This window comes from Ipomoea triloba, chromosome 13, assembly GCF_003576645.1.
Source record: "Ipomoea triloba cultivar NCNSP0323 chromosome 13, ASM357664v1".
NCBI lineage: Eukaryota > Viridiplantae > Streptophyta > Magnoliopsida > Solanales > Convolvulaceae > Ipomoea > Ipomoea triloba.
The window spans coordinates 20,012,612-20,035,265 of NC_044928.1; the positions used below are offsets into that span (position 1 = coordinate 20,012,612).

Consider the following 22,654-nt stretch of genomic DNA (forward strand, 5'->3'; position numbering starts at 1 on the left):
GGGGGGGGGGGGGGGGGGGGGGGGGGGGGGGGGGGGGGGGGGGGGGGGGGGGGGGGGGGGGGGGGGGGGGGGGGGGGGGGGGGGGGGGGGGGGGGGGGGGGGGGGGGGGGGGGGGGGGGGGGGGGGGGGGGGGGGGGGGGGGGGGGCATACCTTAAACGTCATCATGTTAAACAGGGAAACTTTCCCACCAGAAGCAGACATGACATAAGAATCATTCTTAGATAAAGCAATGCATGCAGCAGGCTCTTCAGCTGATTTTGCATCACTCGAGTCATTAGACATGAGAGCCCCACTGCTAGGCTGCCATAATTGTGGCACAATGGAAGCAGAAGACTGAAAGAAAAGATAGCAAAATATCAAGTAAAATAATTGAGGAATAATGAATAAGAAATTGAAGTGTGCTGATAAACACAGGCAAAGTTAAACCTTTCCAGATGGGTTACGCTCATTTCTTTGCCACTTCCAAAGCTTGTGAACAGCATTGGACCCCAGTGCCAGCAATGCAAGCCCAGAATTTGTAAATAGAAGCCGCACAACCTACATTTCAAACTTTCTCTTAGTTCAAGTATCTTCCAGGTGAATAAAGAAAAAAGGCAATCCAAGAATGGTGAGTGATTAAGTAATAACATAGACTACCACAAGACTGGAGTCATTGGAAAATAATGGGATCCGATTGTCAGTAAGTAAATCAGTTTCCAACATACCTTGCTTGCGGTCAAAGGATCAGGCAACCTTAGGGATTTAAGTTGAGATGGCTCGGTTATGTCGGGGAACTTCCAGCTTTTAACTTTGTCAGCAATGTCTGCAGTCCTAGGTTTTACATCAGGGATCCTATTGCTTTCCATGGTGGCCTATTAATATTACTAAATTACTAAAGATCCAAATAATAGTAATGAAATTTTACAATCAAAGAAGCCTTGATAATTTACTCTCCATAAGCAACTAGAAGAATTAAACTGAAATAGACAAATCAACTGACCAGGTTGCCAATGGACATTGATTGCTGAATTCTGTCACCACGGTCCAGTATTGGGCCAGGTACATTAGGAATAGGACCTAACGATCCAGAAATTTGAGGCTGCAGAGCACATTTTACAAGGTAACTCAACTTAAACTTTTGAGCTGCTAAGTGAACCATAACTATAAAAAAAAAAAAAAAAAAAAAAAAAAAAAAGAGAGAGAGAGAGAGAGAGAGACCAAGATGCCAACATACAGAAATAATTTATTAAAAACATTGATATTGTTATTACTTTAATATTGACAGCGTCAGAAAGACCACGAGAACCTTCAAGTGGCCTACTCTCTAGCATCCTTAGCATGCGTTGCCCATCATTATTTGCCAAGATCTTGATTCCATTGTCACTAGTTGTAACAGCCAGCAATGACCCTTCCTTATTGAACCTTAGTCTAGGACTAGCCTGCAAAAGAATAGAAATACAAAGACTTCAGTGATAAATATTTTGTGCCTGTACCACAGGATGACTGTCATATACAAAGGATACTCACTGGCAATCCACCATCAGCATCAGTGGATGTAAGCATGTTTATGTTATCCATATCCCAAAACTTTATCTGAAACTCATCTCCAGCAGCTAAGAAATGGTTCCTTGTCGTGTCAAATTGCACAACTCCTAAAGATCGCTTCCTAAATCCAGAGTATGTCCTCTTGATAGCTCCTTCACTCTCATTCCACTCAACAAGGTATGATTCACCTTCTTTGCTAGTTCCACAGGAGAAAAGCCTGAAGGGAAAATGGGATTGATGCAGAAAAACACTACCAATTAGGGAAAATCCTAAAAATGCATGCCCATTATCACAGCATTTTGCTGATAAAAAAATTATGAAATTTTCATGATATATAGAACAGCATAGAAAGATAACTGGGATAAGATACATATCATATATAAGCATGTTACTCAACCCTAAGACTTCTTCTGAATCTAATAACCCAGGAAAAGTATCAATTAACCTAAATCTAACAACCTTTGCAAGCAATGGCCGTAGAAAATGAAGTATTAATTGCCATATCCGCCTTGCAGAAGTAGATATAAAGTGGTTAACTGGTTATATCTTGAACGTAAAGTTTTGAACTAGACTTGAGCAATCAATATTCATATACCAGCCTCAGACTGGAGCTGGCAATTGTAGATTCAAGATTGTCTTGAGTCCCTAGTGGAAGTGTGTTAAACCATCACCTTCATATTGACTTCCACTCTTCTAAGCTTTTCTAGATATCAGTTCTATTCATATTAAATAATAATCTAAATTGCTTTAAAAACAGCATACTAGATATAAAATCTCACAGGAAATTCTAGCATAGTCCTGTAGTAACATAAAAATTTGCAAATTTGGATAAGACCTTTAAATTATTTAAAATTGTCTAATAGTTTGCTTGACTTCCAAAAGCTTTTAATATATCCAGGAGAAGTGGCCCTATACTCCCCCCCCCCCCAAAAAAAAAAAAAAAAAAAGAGTTGAAATCTGCTATGGAAAAAGAGTATAGGCCTAAGACAAAGTTTTGTTGCACCTCCTAATACAAAATTTATCTCTTTGCAGGCATTGTATTCCAAACAATATAATTGCAGCACATGTACATTTTATATTTTATACTCTTGGCAATTGGCATGCATTGTATTCCAAACAATTGCTGTGCATGTACATTTTACTAGTGTATACAAATAAATGAATAAGCAGACCAGATATACATATACAAGTGATAAACAAGATAAATCAACCATTTCTTAATCAACAAAAATCTAAAACTGCTGACTTTTGAGCATACCTAGTCCCATCGGCACTATAAGCCATTGTTGTACACCAAAGTCCAGGAGCATCATAATCTACTCGTGACCCCATGCAATCATAAAGCCATGCTTTTATTTTACCATCAATTGCAGTGGAGAAGATGAACTGCAAAAGTAAATAAATAAATAAAATAGAATGACTATTTTTGCTTCTTTATCAAATATAGAAATTATTTAAGAAATTTGAAGCTTATAAAAGAACTCTAGTCAATTTAAGGCCATGAAGTTCATATACTAGCAGCAAAGTAATCTAGCTTCAGGGAAATTGCCTGAATGTTCTCTTTATAGTGAGGGCAGACAGAATAGACTGGAGCTTCATGTCCTTCAAACATGTACTGTCTACGACCAGCTACAGCATCCCAAACCTAATAGAGAAGAAATTAAAATGAAAAACAAAGAAGGATCTAGAAATTTCGAGGGCTAGTATGTCAATAAAGTAATAAACATAAACAGTTTAAGAAGGTCCCCACCTTAATCAACCTGTCATCACCACACGTGACTATGCAGAGTTGCTTGTTCGGATAAGCAAAGGCAATATCATTAACACCACCAATATGAGCATCAATCTGCAAAGTTCAAAGAGTCAAAATATGGTTTACTGATAAAAAACATAATAAAAACCAGGAAAGGTGACACTATGAAAGCAAGGGTGCATATGACAAGGGGAGAAGTTCTTTGGCTTACTTCTAAATGTTGTCTCAACTCTCCTGATGGACTGTAAGTATATATTTGAATTATGTGCTTGGAGAAAGCAACGCCTAGAAAAGAAAACAGAACAGCATACAAATTCCAGAACATTTTAATTTGCCATCATGAATTATTATTGTATAAAAGAGATAAAAATTTGAAAAATAAACCATACCAAGTATAGCCCCATCTGGGCCCCATACACATCGATTGACAGATACAGTTGCATCTTTCACCAAAGCTGTCTGGATTATAAGCAATCAAGATTTTATATTAGGTGGAAATACCTAAAGATAGGTTTGAGGTCTCATACATATAGAATTGGAATACACCTTAAACTACATTCAACTCATTTCAGCCCAATGTCATTATGGTCATTTACAACTCCAAATGATACACATTCACAAGTATATTTACACCTTAATTCCACTCTCAGAGCTGTCACTCGTGCTTTCCCATGTATATACAAATGAATATCCTTTTTTCTTAATTTGTCATATAAAAGCAAAATTCTAACTACTTTTCAAATTTCTTCTTATTTTAGAGAAGGCAACAAATACCTACCTGTAATGGCATTGAACAGGCTGAGACATCCCAAACCTTGAAGGTCTTATGTGCTAACCTTTCCCGAGAACCAACTTCCCAAACACTTATGTCACCAACATTTGTTCCAACTACAAAGTCAACAGACAATTAATAAATGTATATTTAATTAAAAACAGTGTTTTGTGTGTGTACTTTTGGAGAGTAATAGCATGCATATACTGTATGCAGTGCCGTCCATTTCGAGAGGTGCTGTTCACTCAATTTAAAGTTGATTCAGAAGTATTGCTTACAAAAGAATTTAAGTTAATAAATGTATTAGCTAAAATATTAATGTAGTCTCATAGATCAACCTAAAAGGATCATCTGCTGTTGGGGATGGAAGTCCATGCTCATAACATTGGATCCTTGGCTAAGATTCCGCACAACAGTTTTGGGAAGGTCATCTGGAGGGTAGATATTTGGTGGATGAGTTGACCCAGAAAATGAAACCTAGAGAAAAATATTAAGTATGTTAATTGGGAATACAAGCAGCAAGTCCAAACCAAGATAAATATCTTGTTCTTGTAACCATCATTTATGCACACCTCATCCGATTGGCCAGCTCGAATTCTTTTGATCAGATGCTCTGAATCAGCCGTTTGATAGTCCATTCCAGGAACACCAGGGGGGGTCCTAGGATGTTTTAGGAATGCAGCTAAAGACAATATCACAAGCAACAGGTTGTTAGAAAACTGTATGGCTTATTCAAAAACATCATCAAGTTGCAACTAAATTTATATTAAGCATTTGGACAACTAACCGGCACCAGGGGGCTGCACAATTCCTGGAGGGCCTGGGGCAACTGCAGCATGAGGTATGGCAGGACTTGCACTTGTCATCCATCCAGCAATGGCACTTGGAGAAGGAGAAACAACTGGCTGGAAAGGCTGCAATGGAAAAGGTCAAAGCCACAATTAAGTGAGTTACTATATGCAATATGATTGGCAGTAACATGCAAACTAGGAGCAAATCAATTGTAAAACTATGGTGCTTTCTTACACTATGGACTCCAAGAGGAGGAAAGGCTCCAGGTTTTGGAACAGGCCCAGCAAGAGGAGTATTACTAGGTGGAGGAGGTCGAGCTCCATTGGTAGAAGCGCAAGTATGATCAGTAAAAAGTGTTTTGATATCAGGGTTTGGACGTGGGTTCTTGCATAATTGATGTTGCCAGTTAAGACTGAAATCAGAAGATATAAAACTTCATAACATATAGATAGCTCCAAATATAGGAATGGAGACATTTAAGGAAAATCAAAGAAAAGAAACAAGAAAAACCACAGACTTTAAGAAGCTAGCATAGTAAATTAATTATGTGAGATAATCATTGGCAAAACCATTGCCTTGTAACTTTGGAAGCAGGGGTAAGATAACATAAGACTATTACTTTGGAAACAGATACATCAGTACTAGCAAATAAATGCATGTGAATGACTTATAATTAGCATGAAACCTTTGATTTATCAAAGTCCGCAATCGAGAAGCTTTAAATGATGGGAATGTGAGCTTGTCGCGGAACAAAGGATTTGCCTCTATAAGTTTTTTTAGTTCAACCAACATAATATTTCGTGCAGACTTTGTGTCCCCATATTTGGAAAGCTGCTCATTCTGCCTAGAGAAATATCCAATAAGAAGTCATTAGAAGTAGATTGAGTACTGAATTGTAGCTATAAGGTCAACTATGGTACCTAAAGTTATCAAGAGTCAGTAACTGGGTAATCTCCTTGAACAGGTCTTCATTAAATGAGGAAAAAACTTTGAGATCCTTTATAAGAATGTCAACAGCTTTTACTCGATCTTGTCTGAGAAAAAAATCATAATTTAAAGAACAATCAGTTACTGATGATAGACACCTCAAACAACCAATTACGAATGCACAACAAAACTCACTTGTCCAGAGCTTCAAGATATTTCTGCTTTCTTATTTCAAAGAAAATCTTCATTGAATAGCGGTTGTCCTCAACCTTTGTAAACCCACTTAAGTAGCGTTCTACTTCATCCCATTCACCGGCTTGAACTTGATCCTCAAAATATTTCATATTGAAGTAAAATCCAGATTCTTGCTCCAATCTAGACATTCATAAATATAATATCAAAAAACTTCTACTTTGCTGTGCCAATGTTAATGTATAACTTGATATCATAAGTGAGCAGGAAACAAGCAAAGAAAAGTACAAATTAGTCTTCAGTTTAATATATACACACTCAAAGTCAACAATAAAATTCAACCACTGCATCATATAATGTAAAATTAACACTGAATTAAACATATAAAATGCCTCTACTTACTTATGAACTGTCTCTTTGAACTTTTCCTCATCCAAGAATTGTAGGATTAAGAAAACCAGTTCCCTACTCAAGGAAGACATGGTTACCGCTCCGGGAGTCCCTAGCCACTCCAGTGCAAATTATTTGGCTTCAACCTGAAAATACAGGGAAGAGATGCAATTTAAGCAAACAATTTTGAAACAAATGAGCCCCCTTGCCCTAAAATCACCTAAGTCAAGAAATTCAGTCATAAGTGTCACCAATCACCTACTAAATTTAGATCACTTCGATAAAAGAACTGCACTTTACAAGAAACGCATAGTTAACATTATGGAATGCTCTGTAAATTCCACTTGGCGAATGCTAAAAGTTACAAGCAGAAAACATAATTCTCTAGCATTTAGCTCCCATCAAAATCATATTTTCAACTAAGCCCACACACTTGAAACAAAAGCCACCATCTTCTCCTTCATCACAAAACAACGGGGTCAAAAGAGTCGTCTTCATACCCCACACTAACCCCGCCCTGCTTAGTTTCCCAAACCAACTCAAATCAATGCATTCAAATCCCGAGAAGATACCCACATTCGAAACCCCACAAGCAAAGTTCACAACTTTCTCGAAAAATGAGCTCCAAAGTTGCCCAAAAACATCAATTTCCAAAGCACAATAAAACATACATATCGATATCATATTAAAGAAAAGCTGGGTATAATGCAATATATTTCCTCATTTTCTTTCAAACCCACAACAATGAGAGCAAAACGGAGCTGTTTTCAGATCTGGGCATTCAAGCTATTGAAACCAAAAGTGCACATTTCAAGAGTAAAGGCGGCCTTACAATGCAAAAGCTAGGGTTTATTTCTGTGAATGAAGAAAGGACTCAAAGGAGCCTCCTTTCACCCTTTTCTTTGCTGCAGACAACTACCCACTACTTCTGTCTTCCCCTTCTTAGTACTCGCACTTTTTCTCTCTCTATATATATAGATATGGCTTTGATTTTTCCTCTCTCTCTCTCTCTTGAACTGCTCACCGCTAGCTTTTATAGGATGGGTTTTGTTGGGCTTTTTAACATTTTTCTCTGTCCTACTACTCCACTCTCAAATTCTCAGGAATCAGCATCGTAAAGAGATAAAGTCACATGACTGTGACAGAACTATCTAAAGCGTGTCGAAATCACATTTGCCATTCCGCACAGTTTATTATAATAGACACCACTTTAATTCCTAATCTACTCTCATTATGAACTATAATTACAGTTTTAACTAATATACTCTCTTTTTATTCATACTTTAACCGTTTGGTTGCAGTAGGGAATGGAATTTTATTCTGTGAAAAATGTATAAGATGGAAATAAAGTTTGTTTGGTGGGCAAATATATAGTTTTTGGGAATTTTAATTAATGATCCATTTGAAATTTGAAAAATGAATATTAAAATACACCATTCAAGGTAAAAAGACTGTGTAGTGACTAAACAAGAGAAATGTTTGTCTTTTTCCTTAAAAACTACTTATCTTCTTATTAAGGTTCTCTTATGATTAAAGTTTGTTTGGTTGGCACAAGTATAGTTTTTGGGAATTTCAATTAAGAGTCCATTTGAAAATTTAAAAAATAAACACTAAAATACACACCGGCTCAAAGTTAAAAGACTATGTGTAGTGACTAGACAAGGGAGAGAGAGATGTTTGTCTTTTCCCTTCAAGACTACTTAAACCATTAGAGTCTTGGAGATTTCTTTATATTATTATTATAACGATTAAATTAGTGTAAATAAAAAAGAACTTGAGACTTTTTTTTAGAAAAATTATATTCTTTTTGTAACTCTTTTATTCTGTGTGATAAAAATTAAAATATAGGCAAAAACTTGTTTGATACCATCTCACGGATCCTTGTCTGTGAGATGGGTCGAGTTGTGGACAACTTGGTGTGTAAGTGTAATGATTTCAGTTATAAATATACATTATTTATCATTAATAACAATCAATTTTATCATCAATTGTATCACAATTTCACATATGAGTATTACAATTTACAATATTTATCATAAGTAATGATTTATTTTTAATTGAGTTAATATCCAAAATTGTCCTCGACTATAGTGGTTTTTCTCAATTTTGTCCTAAACGACTTTGGTCTCATAAAGTAGTCCCAGACTTTTGTGTTATTGCTCAAAATTGTCCTCCGTTAGTTAAGGTGTCAAACGGGTGTTAAGTACAGGGGCAATTTTGTCAATTCAAATTTAAGTTATATCAAACTTCAAAGCCACCAAGCCACTCTTTCCACGCTTTCCAAACAACATGTCTCGTTTTACAACCAATTTTATGGACGAAAGCCATGGTTCGTTCTTTGTTTGTTAACTCAGCAAAATCCATAGATTCTCTTTCCGATTCCAGTTTTCCAGCAACCTTCATCCCTGTATCCACCACCGCCGGACCTTGCTACTGTCGCCATAAGTTGCTCGTCTCCGGAAAAAGGGGAGGGAAGTCGCCGCTGCTGCTGGTCGTTGCTACGCATTACACTGCCGGCTAACACCGAGAGAGGGAGAAAGGTTGCGATGGTGAGCTTGGTGTCGGTGGAGGAGAGAGCTTCTAACGAAAGAGAGAAGATAAGAGGACGGAGACATGGCTGTTGCTCGGTCTTTGCTCACCGCTGGTGCGACTTCGTAGAGGGAGGACGCCGACCGCCACTGGTCTGCCTTGCCGCCGCCTCGCCACGACAATCCACCGGTGCTGCCCGTCACTAGTTACCGGAGTGGTCCTTGTGGTTCAATATCATTCGCACTTAGAAGACCTAAAATGGAAATTACTAATTTATCCCTGGACTTAACACCCTTTTTGACAACTAAACTAACGGAGGACAATTTTGAGTCATAACACTAAAGTCTGGGACCACTTTATGAGACCAAAGTCGTTTAGGACAAAATTGAGAAAAACCACTATAGTCAAGGATAATTTTGGGTATTAACTCATTTTTAATTCAAATTAGTATTAAATTTTCTACAATATGTATTACAAATTCTTTCATAAGTAACATTTCACATATAAATATTACAATATATAGATTAAAATTGCATTTTATAAATATCATAATTTCAATTGTAAGTATTACAATATTTATTATTATTAACAATCATATTACTTTCCCCAAAAAAAAAAAACAATCATATTACTCTAAATAATATCGCAATTTCACATATAAATATTACAATATCTATTATAAGTAACTGTTTATTTCTAATTGGTATTAAATTTTCTGTAATAAGTATTATGATTTATATCATAAATAATAAGCAACTATCTTAAATTGGATCCGTCTAACACAAGTGTGACTCTAACATATATAAAAATATTTACTTAACTTGATTTGTTTATTTCAACCATTAAAAAAAGGGGAATATTATTTTTGAATCATCATCCTAAAATAATATGAATGTCACACGGAGTACTATAATTGTTCTATGAATATGTTGTATTTTCTTTACTTTTTTTTGTACTACTGACTCTGTTACAATGCAGTATCTATTCATAACTACTTTCTCAACCTACTGAAACACAATTGCACAAAGAGTCAATTTCAACATTATTCTCTTTACTTAAATCAAACATTATTTGTAATAACACAACTATTAATTTTATATTTCAAATATATATTGTTTTAATTAAAATGTACATTTTATTACAAGTTGATCTATTATGTTTGTGACAAAATTTCTCTCCACTTTAAGAATGTAAATGCAAAAATTCCAGTATCTAATCAATCTTATTGCGAAATAATTAATATTTCGAAATATCAATAAGAGTTTGCAATACAAATAGTTCACATATAATGATAATTGATGTCCCAATCATATATACAAGGAAAACCTATAAATTCGTATGGTATTATTATTGTTGTTGTTGTTGTTGTTAACCTAACCCATGAACCACAAGTCCACAACCGGCAACCCCCATTATTCTTATTTCAATTTTGGGGGCCCAAAACTGATATAATACAATAGGTTTAGGTTTCTTCAGTCATTGAAGGGGATTTGAATCAGTCAGCAGATCAGAGCCAGAGACCAGAGGAGGAAGCGCGGTGGAAGCAGTGAAGGCGTACTCGTGGCGAGGTTTGAGGCACAGAGACAAGGCGACAGGAGACGAGGCGGCGACCGGTGATATGCCAATCTGGAGGAGGTCCACCATCGCAGGCGTTGCTGGAGTTCTAGCTTTCCAATTTCCAGTTTGGCAGTGAGGAAGAAGAAGCAAAGAAACGGGAGGAGGAAGAATCAAAGGTAAAATAATCCTACCACCTCACTTTTTGTTCCCAACTAACACGGAAAATAAAATACCACCTCTCACCTCCGATTTTGTTTTCCTTTGAAATGCAGAACTCTAGTTCCATTGGAATATAAGTTCCAATCAACCAAACATGGGAAAAGTGCAATTTCTTTTTTTTTTTTGAAGGAACCCACTTCCATTGGAAAAACACTTCCAGCGAACCAAACATGCCCAAACCACTAAAACTTAAAACAGATCTCAGCGTCCCTATCTTTCGTTTCTCCCCTCTATCTCTCGCCTTCTAAATCTGATCTCACCACATTAAAACACAATGAAGAAGAAAGCCTAGAAGCGCAATCGTTCCACCATCGTAGAAGAAGAAAAAACCATATTTGCTCTCACGTTGTCGTTCCATATCTAATTTCACCGCTACACGGTCACCATTCCATTGAAGAAGAAGAAGAAAGCTCGATCGTCTTTCTCAAGAAGTATGTTTGTTGCATACATTTCATCTCCAACCAAGCAACCTCTTCACCAGATCCACATACATACATCCTTTTTTTTTTCTTTTTTGAAATTTAATCAGACGGATTGTTTTTGGCTCATCAACGATATCTTCGAGAAGCTCGCCCAAGAGGCATCTCGACCTGCTACAACAAGAAGTCGACCATCACTCCCCGCAAGATTCAAATTGCTGTGAAATTGGTTCTTCGTGGCGAATTGACAAAGTACGCCGTTTCTGAAAGGCACCAAAACAGTCACCAAATTTACAAGGTCTTTGATGAAATTATTTAAACATATGTTTCCTTCTGATATAATCCGAATTAGGGTTAATAGCTGTAAAGTAGCTTGGATTTGGGTTTAATTTTAGATTATACGGTATTGTTATCTACCTTCAACTATCAATGAATCGATCAAACATTTTCAAAATAAATCATAAAAAAAAAAAGCGTGAATGTTTATGTCACCAAAAATCATACAAATGGTGCATTTATTGGCTTATTACCATATACCTTCATGCTTTTTTTTTTTAAATTATTTATTTTGAAAATGCTGATCGATTCATTGATAGTCGAAGGTAGATAACAATACCGTATAATCTAAAATTAAATCCAAATCCAAGCTACTTTACAGCTATTAACCCTAATTCGGATTATATCAGAAGGAAACATATGTTTAAATAATTTCATCAAAGACCTTGAAAATTTGGTGACTGTTTTGGTGCCTTTTAGAAACGTCGTGCTTTCTTAATTCGCCACGAAGAACCAATTTTACAGCGATCTGAATCTCGCGGGAAGTGATGGTTGGCTTCTTGTTGTAACAGGTCAAGATGCCTCTTGGGCGAGCTTCTCGAAGATATCGTTGATGAGCTAAAAACAGTCCATCTGATTAAATTTTAAAAAAGAAAAAAAAAAGATGTATGTATGTGGATATGGTGAAGAGGTTGCTTGGTTGGTGAAGAAATGTATGCAACAAACATACTTCTTGAGAACGACGATCGGGCTTTCTTCTTCTTCTTCGATTGAATGGCAACCGTGTAGCGGTGTGATCAGATCTGGAACGACCACGTGAGAGCAAATCTCGTTTCTTCTTTTACGATAGTAGAACGATTGCACCTCTGAGCTTTCTTCTTCATTGTGTTTTAATGTGGTGAGATCAGATTTGGAAGGCGAGAGATAGAGGGGAGAAACGAAAGATAGGGAGGCTGAGATCTGTTTTAAGTTTTAGTGGTTTATTAGTATATAATAATAATTACGAGATAAAGAAACTAAGAAAGGGAGGGTATGGTGATATATATAGCACAAATTATGAAGCAAAGGGTTATCAAAGGAAAGGGTGATTTTAATTCTAAATGATTTTTTTATCCAAATATTTGATATTACAAAAATGCCCAAATGTTTGGGCGGGAAAACATTTTCAGGCACTTCTATTATTATTATTATTATTATTATTATTATTATTATTATTATTATATATGGTAGAGTCTTTATTTTAGTTGGTTCATTAAGATATATAGGGTCTATGCCGGGTAGCATCGATGATGTTGTTAATTTAGTGGTGAGGTGTGTAATGTAGGTAGTAAAACGAAGAGTCAAGACTCCCTGAGTGTCGGTCTCTCAAGGATGACAAATTGGAGTCAAATAGTGTTGGCATTTAGGAGGTTAATAGACAAGACTTACGAGAATCACTAGGGAACATCTGAGTCATGAATTGGGGGTTGCAAAAGTGAATTTAATAGGAAAAGGTTTAAAAGAACAAGGGGGTTGAATGCCTTAATTAGCCTATGCAATTAACCATACTATGAGGATTGTAGAAACGAGGTTCGGAAATAATCACGGGAGTCCACAGTATCAATACCGAGTGACGTCACACTCGGACTCTCAATCCTCATTCGGTTGAGGCATTTAATCGAACACCTTGCCTACCACTCCTCCCGGGCCTCATCCTTCCGGATAGAGGGCGGGGATGTGGATGAGTTGGACTCGTGAAAGGCCGCTATTGCGCACGCACTCACTTTCACTAAATCCACTATCTACTTTGACCGAAATAGAAGCAAATCATGAAGAACATCATCCACACAAGACTAAAACCCTACTTCATTTTCACAAGCAAATGGAAGAATTCAATCATCAATCACAATGCCTAATGTGGGGCAAACAATCCCCTCTACTAATTTACTCTAACATTTTCAACATCAAAGATCAACAAAGAGAAATAAACAAAACAAATAGATGTAAGTCTTAGTATAACAAGAACAAGAGTAGAGTAATACCTAGGAAACCAAATAGATTTATTACATCTTCACTCTCATCCTTCTCCTTGCATCTATCATGAAGAATTAATCTAACCTAAGGAGAAAATTGGGGATTTCCCCCTAAGGGGAGAAACTAATGGAAAATCAGATCTAGAAAAATGGGGGCTCCCTCTTCAAAATGTAGAGGAAGGGTTTAAATAGCCAACATAAAGTCAAAATCCCGTAAATGCCCTTACTAGTCCGCTTCATGCCACCTTCACGCGTGAACGGGGGCGTGGACGCGTACTAGAATTAGTCCACGCCTCCTTCACGCGTGAGGCTCTCATGGTCAGATCCTGCCCGGTTGCTTATTCGTCTGTTGCTTCTTTTTTGTCCTTGGACCCTGTTATATCCTGCGGGAATGACTTAAAACACGACTTTAGAGTTGAATTTGCTGATTTGATCTTATTAGAGTCTTTACGCATGAAAATGATTACAAATGGGTGACAAAACTACATAATATTGTCCTATAATTGACCATAAACTTGACTATTCTTAACGCTTATCAATCGATTACTTTGTAACCTTTGTAGATGATTTATCTAGACACACTTGCTATACTTCATGAAATCTAGAGATGAATTATTTGACATCTTTTGTGATTTATGTGCTATGTTAAAACTCAATTCAATAAAGTGATCCAAATTTTGCAAAGTGATAATGAGTCTGAATATTTCTCTCGCTCATTTTTGAGTTATATGAGTCAAAATAGAATGGTACATCAATCATCTTGTGTCAGCACTCCTCAACAAAATGGTGTAGCAGAACATAAAAATCACCATATGTTGGAGGTTGCTCGAGCCTTGTTGTTCCATATGAAAGTTCCCAAAATGTTCTGGTGTTTTGTGGTTCATACAACTTATTTCTTAATCAATCGCTCACCTTCGAGACTCCTCGGGGGCCAAAATCCTTGTCACTTTGTTTATTTGTCCAGACCGTTATTTTCCCCTCCTCCTAAGGTATTTGGGTGCACTTTTTTTTTTATAATTTTTTTTCAGGATGTTCATCCTCAAAGGGGAAAACTTGATCCTAAGTCACTAAAATGTATTTTCTTGGGGTATTATAGTACTCAAAAAGGGTATCGTTTGTTATTCCATGGATTAGGGGCGATACTTAGTCTCTACTAATGTTTCTTTCTTTGTGAATACCATATTTAATGAGGTTCTTTCCGACGCATCTGATTATTCAATGCCAGATGATTTCTTTATGTACATTGTTACTATTCCTTGCTCCATGAGAGGGGTTGAGACTAGGGATGTCAACGGGGCGGAGCGGGGCCGGGGAATAGGGTCCCCGTCCCCGTCCCCGAAATCCCTCCCCATTCCCCGTCCCCGCCCCGTTCCCCGGCGGGGATTTTTCGGGGACAGGGAATCCCCGCAAGGAACTTTTTTAAGTTATGTCAATTTTTTTTTAAAACTAATATTATGAAAAATAAATAAGTCTTGAATCCTTAAACAAAGTTCAAATTCAACCTACATAGATTAATAAAATTAAAATATCCAAACTCTAAGATTACTACAAATATCCAAAGTTTCAAATTTTCAAACAAAAATACATAATCATATATAAAATGTCCAAACACTTTAAATTGTTTCGAACTCTTTCAAAGTCCAAAGTCCAAATATAAGTACATAACAAAACAAATGAACTTCTAGGGTTTTAACTTTTAATTTCTCATATTTTTAATCTTCATATATGTTATTCTGACCATATTGTCTATGTTGCATGTTTCGAAATAAAATGGAATCAAATATGGTTGCTCAATTCAATGCATCAATTTTTGTATATATAATGATGATTGAATCAAATGGAATCACTGTGTGCATATATACTGTTACATACGGAGTGCATATATATTGTTCCATACGGAGTACATCCTAAAGCTATGAACATTCCGTGATGTACGTACTGTTAAATATATATAATTTATATTACATGATTTATATAGTATATGGTTTGTCACTTTTAATATATATAAAATATAATATAATAATATACGGGGAATCGGGGTCGGGGCGGGGAATACCCTCCCCGTCCCCGTCCCCGTCCCCGGCGGGGATGAGGAATTTTTCCCCATCCCCGCCCCCGTTCCCCGAAATAGTTCCCCGAACCCGCCCCTGTCGGGGCGAGGATCGGGTTTCCCCATCGGGGGCGGGTTGAATTGCCATCCCTAGTTGAGACTAGGCCTCCTGTTACACAACTTTATCACAGGAAGTCGAGATAGGTTGACACACACCCAACCTTGCCAGTACCACAAGTGAATCCTTCCTTACCATAATCTTCATCAACAGATTTGGATAATCCTATCGCCCTACAAAAGGGTAAATGTCGTTGTGTTTATCCCATTTCATCCTTTGTGCCATATACCAAACTATTATCCTTTTCACGTGCTTTTGTGTATCAATTAGAGTTTGGTTCCGAAGTCCTTGATACATGCTATGGGACTATGTCTCATAATGGTTAGAAGCGTGCAATGAAGGAAAATATGGTCACTCTTGAGGAAAACCAAACTTGGATCTGGTTCGACTTCCACTTGGTAAGGTTGCTATTGGGTATAAGTGGGTTTATGTGGTTAAGATCAATTCTGATGGCTTTGTTGCCAGTCTCAAAACAGCTTGGTGACTAAGGGGTATGCACATGCATATGGTATAGATTATATCGAGACATTTTCTCTGGTGGCTAAGTTGACTTATGTGCGAGTATTTATCTCTTTGACATCTACTAATCATTGGCCCATTGTACCAGCTTGATGTAAAGAATGCCTTCTTACACTGTAATTTGGTTGAGAAAGTCTACATAGAGCAACCACCAAGGTTTTTTGCTTAGGGGTATTATGTGAAGGTGTGCAAAATGATATATGGGCTAAAGTAGTATTCACGTGCGTAGTTTTGGAGATTTAGCAATGTGGTTATTGATTTTGGAATGCAGAGGAGTGTGTATGATCAATTGATCACACTGTCATTTATAAGCATACTAACTACATGTGTGTTTTCTTGATAGTGTATGTAGATGACATTGTAATCACAGGCAGTGATGCAGGCGAAATCGATTCCCTCAAATCCTTTCTTAGAACTAAGTTTCATACTAAAGATTTGGGAATGCTGAAGTATTTTTATGGGGATTGAAATTGCTCGGTGCAAGAAGGGTATATTTCTCTCACTAAGGAAATATGTGTTGGACCTACTTAGTGACACGAGTCTACTTAGATTAAAACCATGGGATACGCCCATGGAATAGGGTTCCAAGTTGTTGGTAGTTGAGGGGTAAGCATTTGAAGATTCAAAAAGGTATAGGAGGTTAGTAGGGAAGTTGAACTACCTCACGATTACCCGTCTAGATATTACGTTTCCATTAAGTGTGGTTAGTCAATTCATGAGTGCACCCACAAAAACACCATAAATACCAAAGCATCAATTTATTAGTACAATCATATTCTACAAGTATGTAAAGTATTTCAAAATACACAAGAATTCATCATCTACTTCAAAATACAATGAATAATTCCAACCACCAAGTCTAAATATTATTCACAAAGTTCTAATCAAATGCATCCGTACATAAAGAGGATAAACAAGTAAAGGTTTTGCTTACAATCTTATAAAATGTTTCCTTCAACATATCTACTTGTGCTTCTCCTTGTTTACTAGTTATTTCCTTCTTCTAAAGTATAACTCTATTTACCTCTTCATAATCACACAATTCATTGACTACGAGCAATAAGATTTATCAATTACTTACCAGAAGATTTACAATCATCAATGTAATAGAAAATGAGGACAAGATTGTTTGACATATTAAACTAATCAAGTTAATAAGTCAAGCATGGTTTATCAATTCCAAGGTAATATAAGCAAGAGTTGATGGAAATGTAGAAGAACCAATAAACTATCATAGTAGTGAAAAATATTGGCACTAACATAAATTTATGATTATAGAACAAGTAACATAACTGTGCATGGTTATGCAAATAGCACTATAATGTCAAGGGCACATAAAATAAAATTGGAAGATTCTTGATTCAAAGAATCCTAGATAATTTATAGCATCAATCTCATTTCATGGCATGCATATCTTGAGAATACACTTCAATTTTTTCTACAAATTTCAAATCATCATGTAATTAATCTTTTTTGTTGCATAACATGTTCCTGGTTGCCATTGGACTTAAATTATCTTAGAGTATAACCCGCAAGGGGAATAGAGATTCCTAAGGCCAGACTCAGGAATAGCCTAATGTTATTATTTCCAATTTTACTCCTTGGCGCGTTTTGGAGAAAGATCTTCCTTTTCCCAAAACGCTCCTATATTATTTAAAAAAAAAAACTTGTAACTAAGAACAATTAAGGTTCCTTAAATGAATGAGCTTTTGGCTCTTTAAGGCTTCCTCATCCTGTTGTTAATTTCAAAAGAGAAGCAATGCTTCTCTTATATAGAGGAGCTCAAATGAGCTCCTCTTCATAAGTTATCAATGTCGGATCAAAAATTCCAATTTGTGTTTAAAAAAATTATTATATATATAATTTTGTTTTGTATTATTATTATTATTATTATTATTCATTTTTTCTTATTATTGTTATTACTATTATTATAATTTTTATTTTTATTTTATTATTACATAATAATAATATTAATAATAAAATGAATGTCCTTATTATTGTTGTTGTTATTATTATTATTATTATTATTATTATTATTATTATTATTATTATTATAAGGGTATTTATGTCTTTTAAAACATATTTCATTTCTATTCCTTAAACCAACCAAACACTGTAATATAATTCCTAAAGTCTATTCCTTCCGCGAACCAAACAATAGAATACAGTTCCTATTCTATTTCTTGCCTATTCCATTCCTTATGTAATATAATTTCTATTACCTCAAAATTCATTCCGTGAACCAAACGTGTTGTTAAGGTAACCACGTGAATACTATAGGTAAGTAGGAAAAACTAATTCATCGGGCAAAAATATGATAGGCACATTGATGTTGACATGCTGTAAAAGTGTATGCTTACATATAGATACTTTGATACTACATGTGTATGGTTCTATAAGACAACCGGTACTTGAAGGCATTTGCAAATGCAATGGATCTAATAATTGGTTGTGAAATACACAAAGCTAATGAATGTCATTATATAATAAGGAATATTATATCATTAGCTAAATCATTTCTGGCCAATGCATTGAATTCCTTTAGGCTCATATAACCAACTAAAGTTTAACCATTTTCAATATGCTCCAGCCAATAAAACATTAGGGTTCAAGCAATAATCTGTCTTTCAACATCAATGGATTGCATAGGTCCACCTGTTTGACCTGAAAACCATATCATATACAATTAAAATGAAAAATATTATCATTGGAACCACTTTCATCATGATACTGACAAATATTTAGAAAGATACATAAATATAACCATGATGTTCACAGTTGTTCAAATAGGACCATGTATAAGTGAATAAGCAATGATGCTTCAAACTCAGATTTTCCCTTAACAGCCATGTCATTAATAGACAATATTTCATCTCCCTGGCAAATATATAAATTAAGGTGCATACTATTACTTCTTACAAGATTAAAATAAGACATTTAAGGGCAAATTATAATTTAAAAGAAGCATAATAAACTATATACCCGTCTCGCCGTCTGGCACCAACACTATGGGCAGCGCCATCCAAGAAGAGCCCTAAGCAGCTCCGATTAGCCCAATTTGCAAAATTGATGAGAACAAACTAATGATAAAAGACAAACATAAACATGTTGAATACACTTTAGTTTGCAAAATTGTATAAATCAAACCAGAAACAAGAAAGCTAGAAAAGTTAAAAATATTACAAAAATGGAATTTTGGGATTAGGGTTTGATATATGAGTAATAGAACTAACCTTTAGCTTACTAGAGATGGCGACGGCGACGACGACTTGAATAGGCGACAAAGGCGGGAATGGCTGTCGCAATGGTCGGGAGCTTCTGACCGGAGGAAAGGCTGAGAACAGGGAGACTTGTTTGAGAAAGAGGGTTCTAAGCAGATAAGATGTTTTGAGCTGATGAGATGAGAGGAGAGCAGAAAGACGAAATTTTTGCTAAGTTTTTTTTGCTAAGTATCTAAGAGAGAAATGACATGGAAAATAAATTAAAGTAAGCTAAGTTTTCTTTTTCATTATTTTTTTTCTAAGTGAGAAAAAGATGTTTGAGCAAAATAAGTATTTGTTTTTTTCTAAATAAGTCTTTTTAATTTTTAACTTTGTCTAAGCAAATTAATAAGAAGAGAGCAGGTTGGTGAGTAATAACTATTTTTTTTATGTGTGTCTAAGGGTAGATAGGCTAAGCGATATGATTATTATATGCCTTTTCTAAGTATCGTCTAAATATATAATATAATATAAAATAATTGTTTAAGTGTCGTTTAAACGCACAAAGACAACGATTTTAAATAAATGTTGTCTTTCAAGTGTACTGTTGTGTATTCAAAGTGCAGTAAAAGACAACACACAAACGACAACGGTTAAATAAAACCACCATCTTTAAAAAAACTAAGACGCACGAATACAACAATTTTAAATAACAGTTGTCTTTGAAGTGTTGTATATTCAAAGTGCGCAAAAAAAAGACGACACACAAATGACAATGAATAAATAAATGAGTTTATTACTGAAATGGTCCCTCGACTATTGCGAAATTACCAATTTGGTCCTCGACAATTTTTCCTTCTCAATTAAGTCCCTCGACTTTGAAAATTTTAACCAATTTGGTCCTCCGTTTATTTTGCCGTTAAAATTAGGACCAAATTGGTAATTTTGCTATAGTCAAGGGACCAAATTGGTAATTTTGCTATAGTCAAGGGACCAAATTGGTAGTTAATTTTTCATTGAAATGGTCCCTTGACTATTCAATGAAATAGTATAGTCAAGGGACCATTTCAATGAAAAATTAACTACCAATTTGGTCCCTTGACTATAGCAAAATTACCAATTTGGTCTCGATTTTAACGGCAAAATAAACGGAGGACTAAATTGGTTAAAATTTTCAAAGTCGAGGGACTTAATTGGGCACAAAAAATTGTCGAGGACCAAATTAGTAATTTCGCAATAGTCGAGGGACTATTTTGGTAATAAACTCTAAATAAATCGTTGTCTTTAAAAAACATAAGGCACACAAAGACAACGGTTTTAAATAATCATTGTCTTTGAAGTGTTGTGTATTCAAAGTATGGTAAAATGACAACACACAAACAACAACGGATAAATAACATTTTCTTTGAAAAAAATAAAACGTACAAAGACAACTGTTTAAAATAACCATTGTATTTAAAGTGTTGTGTATTCAAAGTGCGATAAAAAACACACAAACACAACAGATAAATAAAACCATTGTCTTTAAAAAAAAAAATAAAACGCACAAAGACAACAGTTTTAAAAAACTATTGTCTTTGAAGTATTGTGTATTCAAAGTGCGGTAAAAGACAACACACAAACGACAATGGTTAAATAAAATTGTTGTCTTTAAAAAAATAAAACACACAAAGACAACAATTTTAAATAATTGTTGTCTTTGAAGTGTTATGTATTGAAAGTGCATAAAAGACAATACACAAACGACAATAGTTAAATAAAATCGTTGTCTTAAAAAAAAGGCACAAAGATAACAGTTTTAAATAATTGTTGTCTTTGAAGCATTATGTATTCAAAGTACGGTAAAAAACAATACACAAATGGCAACGGATAAATAAAATCATTGTTTTAAAAAAATAAAACGCACAAAGACAACGATTTTAAATCACCGTTGTCTTTGAAGTGTTGTGTATTCAAAGTGTTGTAAAAGACAACACATAAACAACAACGGATAAATAAGTCATTGTCTTAAAAAATATAAAACACATAAAAGACAATGATTTTAAATAACCGTTGTCTTTAAAGTGTTGTGTATTCAAGTTGATATGATGAATTGATGCATAAGGGCTTGCAAACCACAATACCAACTCGGGAGAGCAGCAACTAAGGGCTTGTTTGGTTATCAGCGGTTGGAATTTAGCGGTAGCGGATTGTGTTAGCGGTTATCAAATAGCGGATTGTATTAGCGGGTTTGACCAGTGAATTGTATTAGCGGTTTGTAAAAAGATGTTTGGTAAAATTAGCTGTTTAGATTAGCGGTTGACATGTAAAATGACCAAAAGGGTATATATATATATATATATATGTATATACATACATAAATATAATAACATAACAATAATAATAATAACAACAACAACAATAATAATAATGTTAAAAAAAAAAAAAGAAAAAAAAAGAGGGGGGCGGGGGGCCTCTAAGGCTCCCCTTTTGTAATCTTTTCCCCCTCACTTATCCCACATCGGTGGGATAAGTGAGGAAGGGAGCCTTGATGCTCCTATAAAAGGAGCCTCAAGGCTCCTTTTCTTTACAACAATGTTTGCCTAGCGGCCGTTGCCGCTGGGCAAACTAAAAGTTAATTTTTTATTTTTTTTAATAATTATAAGGGCATTTTGGGGAAATAAAATATTTCCCCAAAATGCTGTTGCAAAACGTTGCTACTTGCAGCGTTTTGCAACTTGGCGGTTTGGAGTGAAACCGCTGCTCCAAACCGCCATTAACCAAACAGCTTTTCAGCGTTTTGACTTCGGTCAAAACGCTGAAAATTGGCGGATCCGTCAAAAATTGGCGGATCCGCCAATAACCAGACATACCCTAAGGGGGAGCCTTAACCTGTGAAGATTGGAAAATCTTGCACCAACTTTTCAAGACACTTCAACATAGTTCAGAGGTTATGGATCAACGTACAGACACACTCCGTGAAGTGTTTGCTTTGTGATAATCTTGTTTGGTAAACATATCGATTGCCATGAAATGAAAAGTTAGGCTGACCATATTGTGGTGCCCCCTAAACGTGTGTTCTTATGCTTTTCGATTCCTTCGTGCCTTCTTTACCGTGTGCGCTATTACTTTATGGCACTGTACTTGATCTTGAACTAAGTACTCTAGACAAGTTATCAAGTTCAAAGTCCGCATCTGTAATATAGATTGACTATATATATTAGAGGTTGTAATATAGATTGGCTATATATATTGGATTGCTGCAACTTTAAAACTTCAAACATGATTTGATAACTTTAATTTACAAACTATACTCAATACAATTAAGACATACAAGATTCATTTGGTCATGCTAGATTGATCTTTGTCCTTAAGTGTAAAAAAAAAAAAAAAAAAAAAAACCTAAAGAAGAAAAAAAAAAAAAA

At 35.5% G+C, this 22,654-nt stretch overlaps 1 protein-coding gene across 2 annotated transcripts in view; it reads right to left on the bottom strand.

Annotated features, from left to right (window-relative positions):
• The window catches only part of LOC116002112 (protein TOPLESS-RELATED PROTEIN 2-like), a 10,968-nt gene extending 3,597 nt beyond the window's left edge, over window positions 1–7,371 (bottom strand). For both annotated transcript variants that reach the window (XM_031242141.1, XM_031242140.1), the window contains exons 1-21: window positions 7,184–7,371; window positions 6,364–6,497; window positions 5,965–6,144; window positions 5,763–5,876; window positions 5,528–5,686; window positions 5,077–5,254; window positions 4,838–4,964; window positions 4,623–4,732; window positions 4,389–4,527; window positions 4,057–4,166; window positions 3,668–3,737; window positions 3,490–3,563; window positions 3,276–3,371; window positions 3,075–3,170; window positions 2,784–2,911; window positions 1,508–1,742; window positions 1,252–1,419; window positions 981–1,079; window positions 706–852; window positions 428–538; window positions 152–334 (exon numbers count right to left, since the gene is read on the bottom strand). In XM_031242141.1, the coding sequence (XP_031098001.1) occupies window positions 152–334; window positions 428–538; window positions 706–852; window positions 981–1,079; window positions 1,252–1,419; window positions 1,508–1,742; window positions 2,784–2,911; window positions 3,075–3,170; window positions 3,276–3,371; window positions 3,490–3,563; window positions 3,668–3,737; window positions 4,057–4,166; window positions 4,389–4,527; window positions 4,623–4,732; window positions 4,838–4,964; window positions 5,077–5,254; window positions 5,528–5,686; window positions 5,763–5,876; window positions 5,965–6,144; window positions 6,364–6,443 (2,604 nt within the window). In that variant the 5' untranslated portion in view covers window positions 6,444–6,497; window positions 7,184–7,371. The remainder of the gene's footprint in view (window positions 1–151; window positions 335–427; window positions 539–705; window positions 853–980; window positions 1,080–1,251; window positions 1,420–1,507; window positions 1,743–2,783; window positions 2,912–3,074; window positions 3,171–3,275; window positions 3,372–3,489; window positions 3,564–3,667; window positions 3,738–4,056; window positions 4,167–4,388; window positions 4,528–4,622; window positions 4,733–4,837; window positions 4,965–5,076; window positions 5,255–5,527; window positions 5,687–5,762; window positions 5,877–5,964; window positions 6,145–6,363; window positions 6,498–7,183) is intronic.
• Window positions 7,372–22,654: the final 15,283 nt, after the last annotated feature.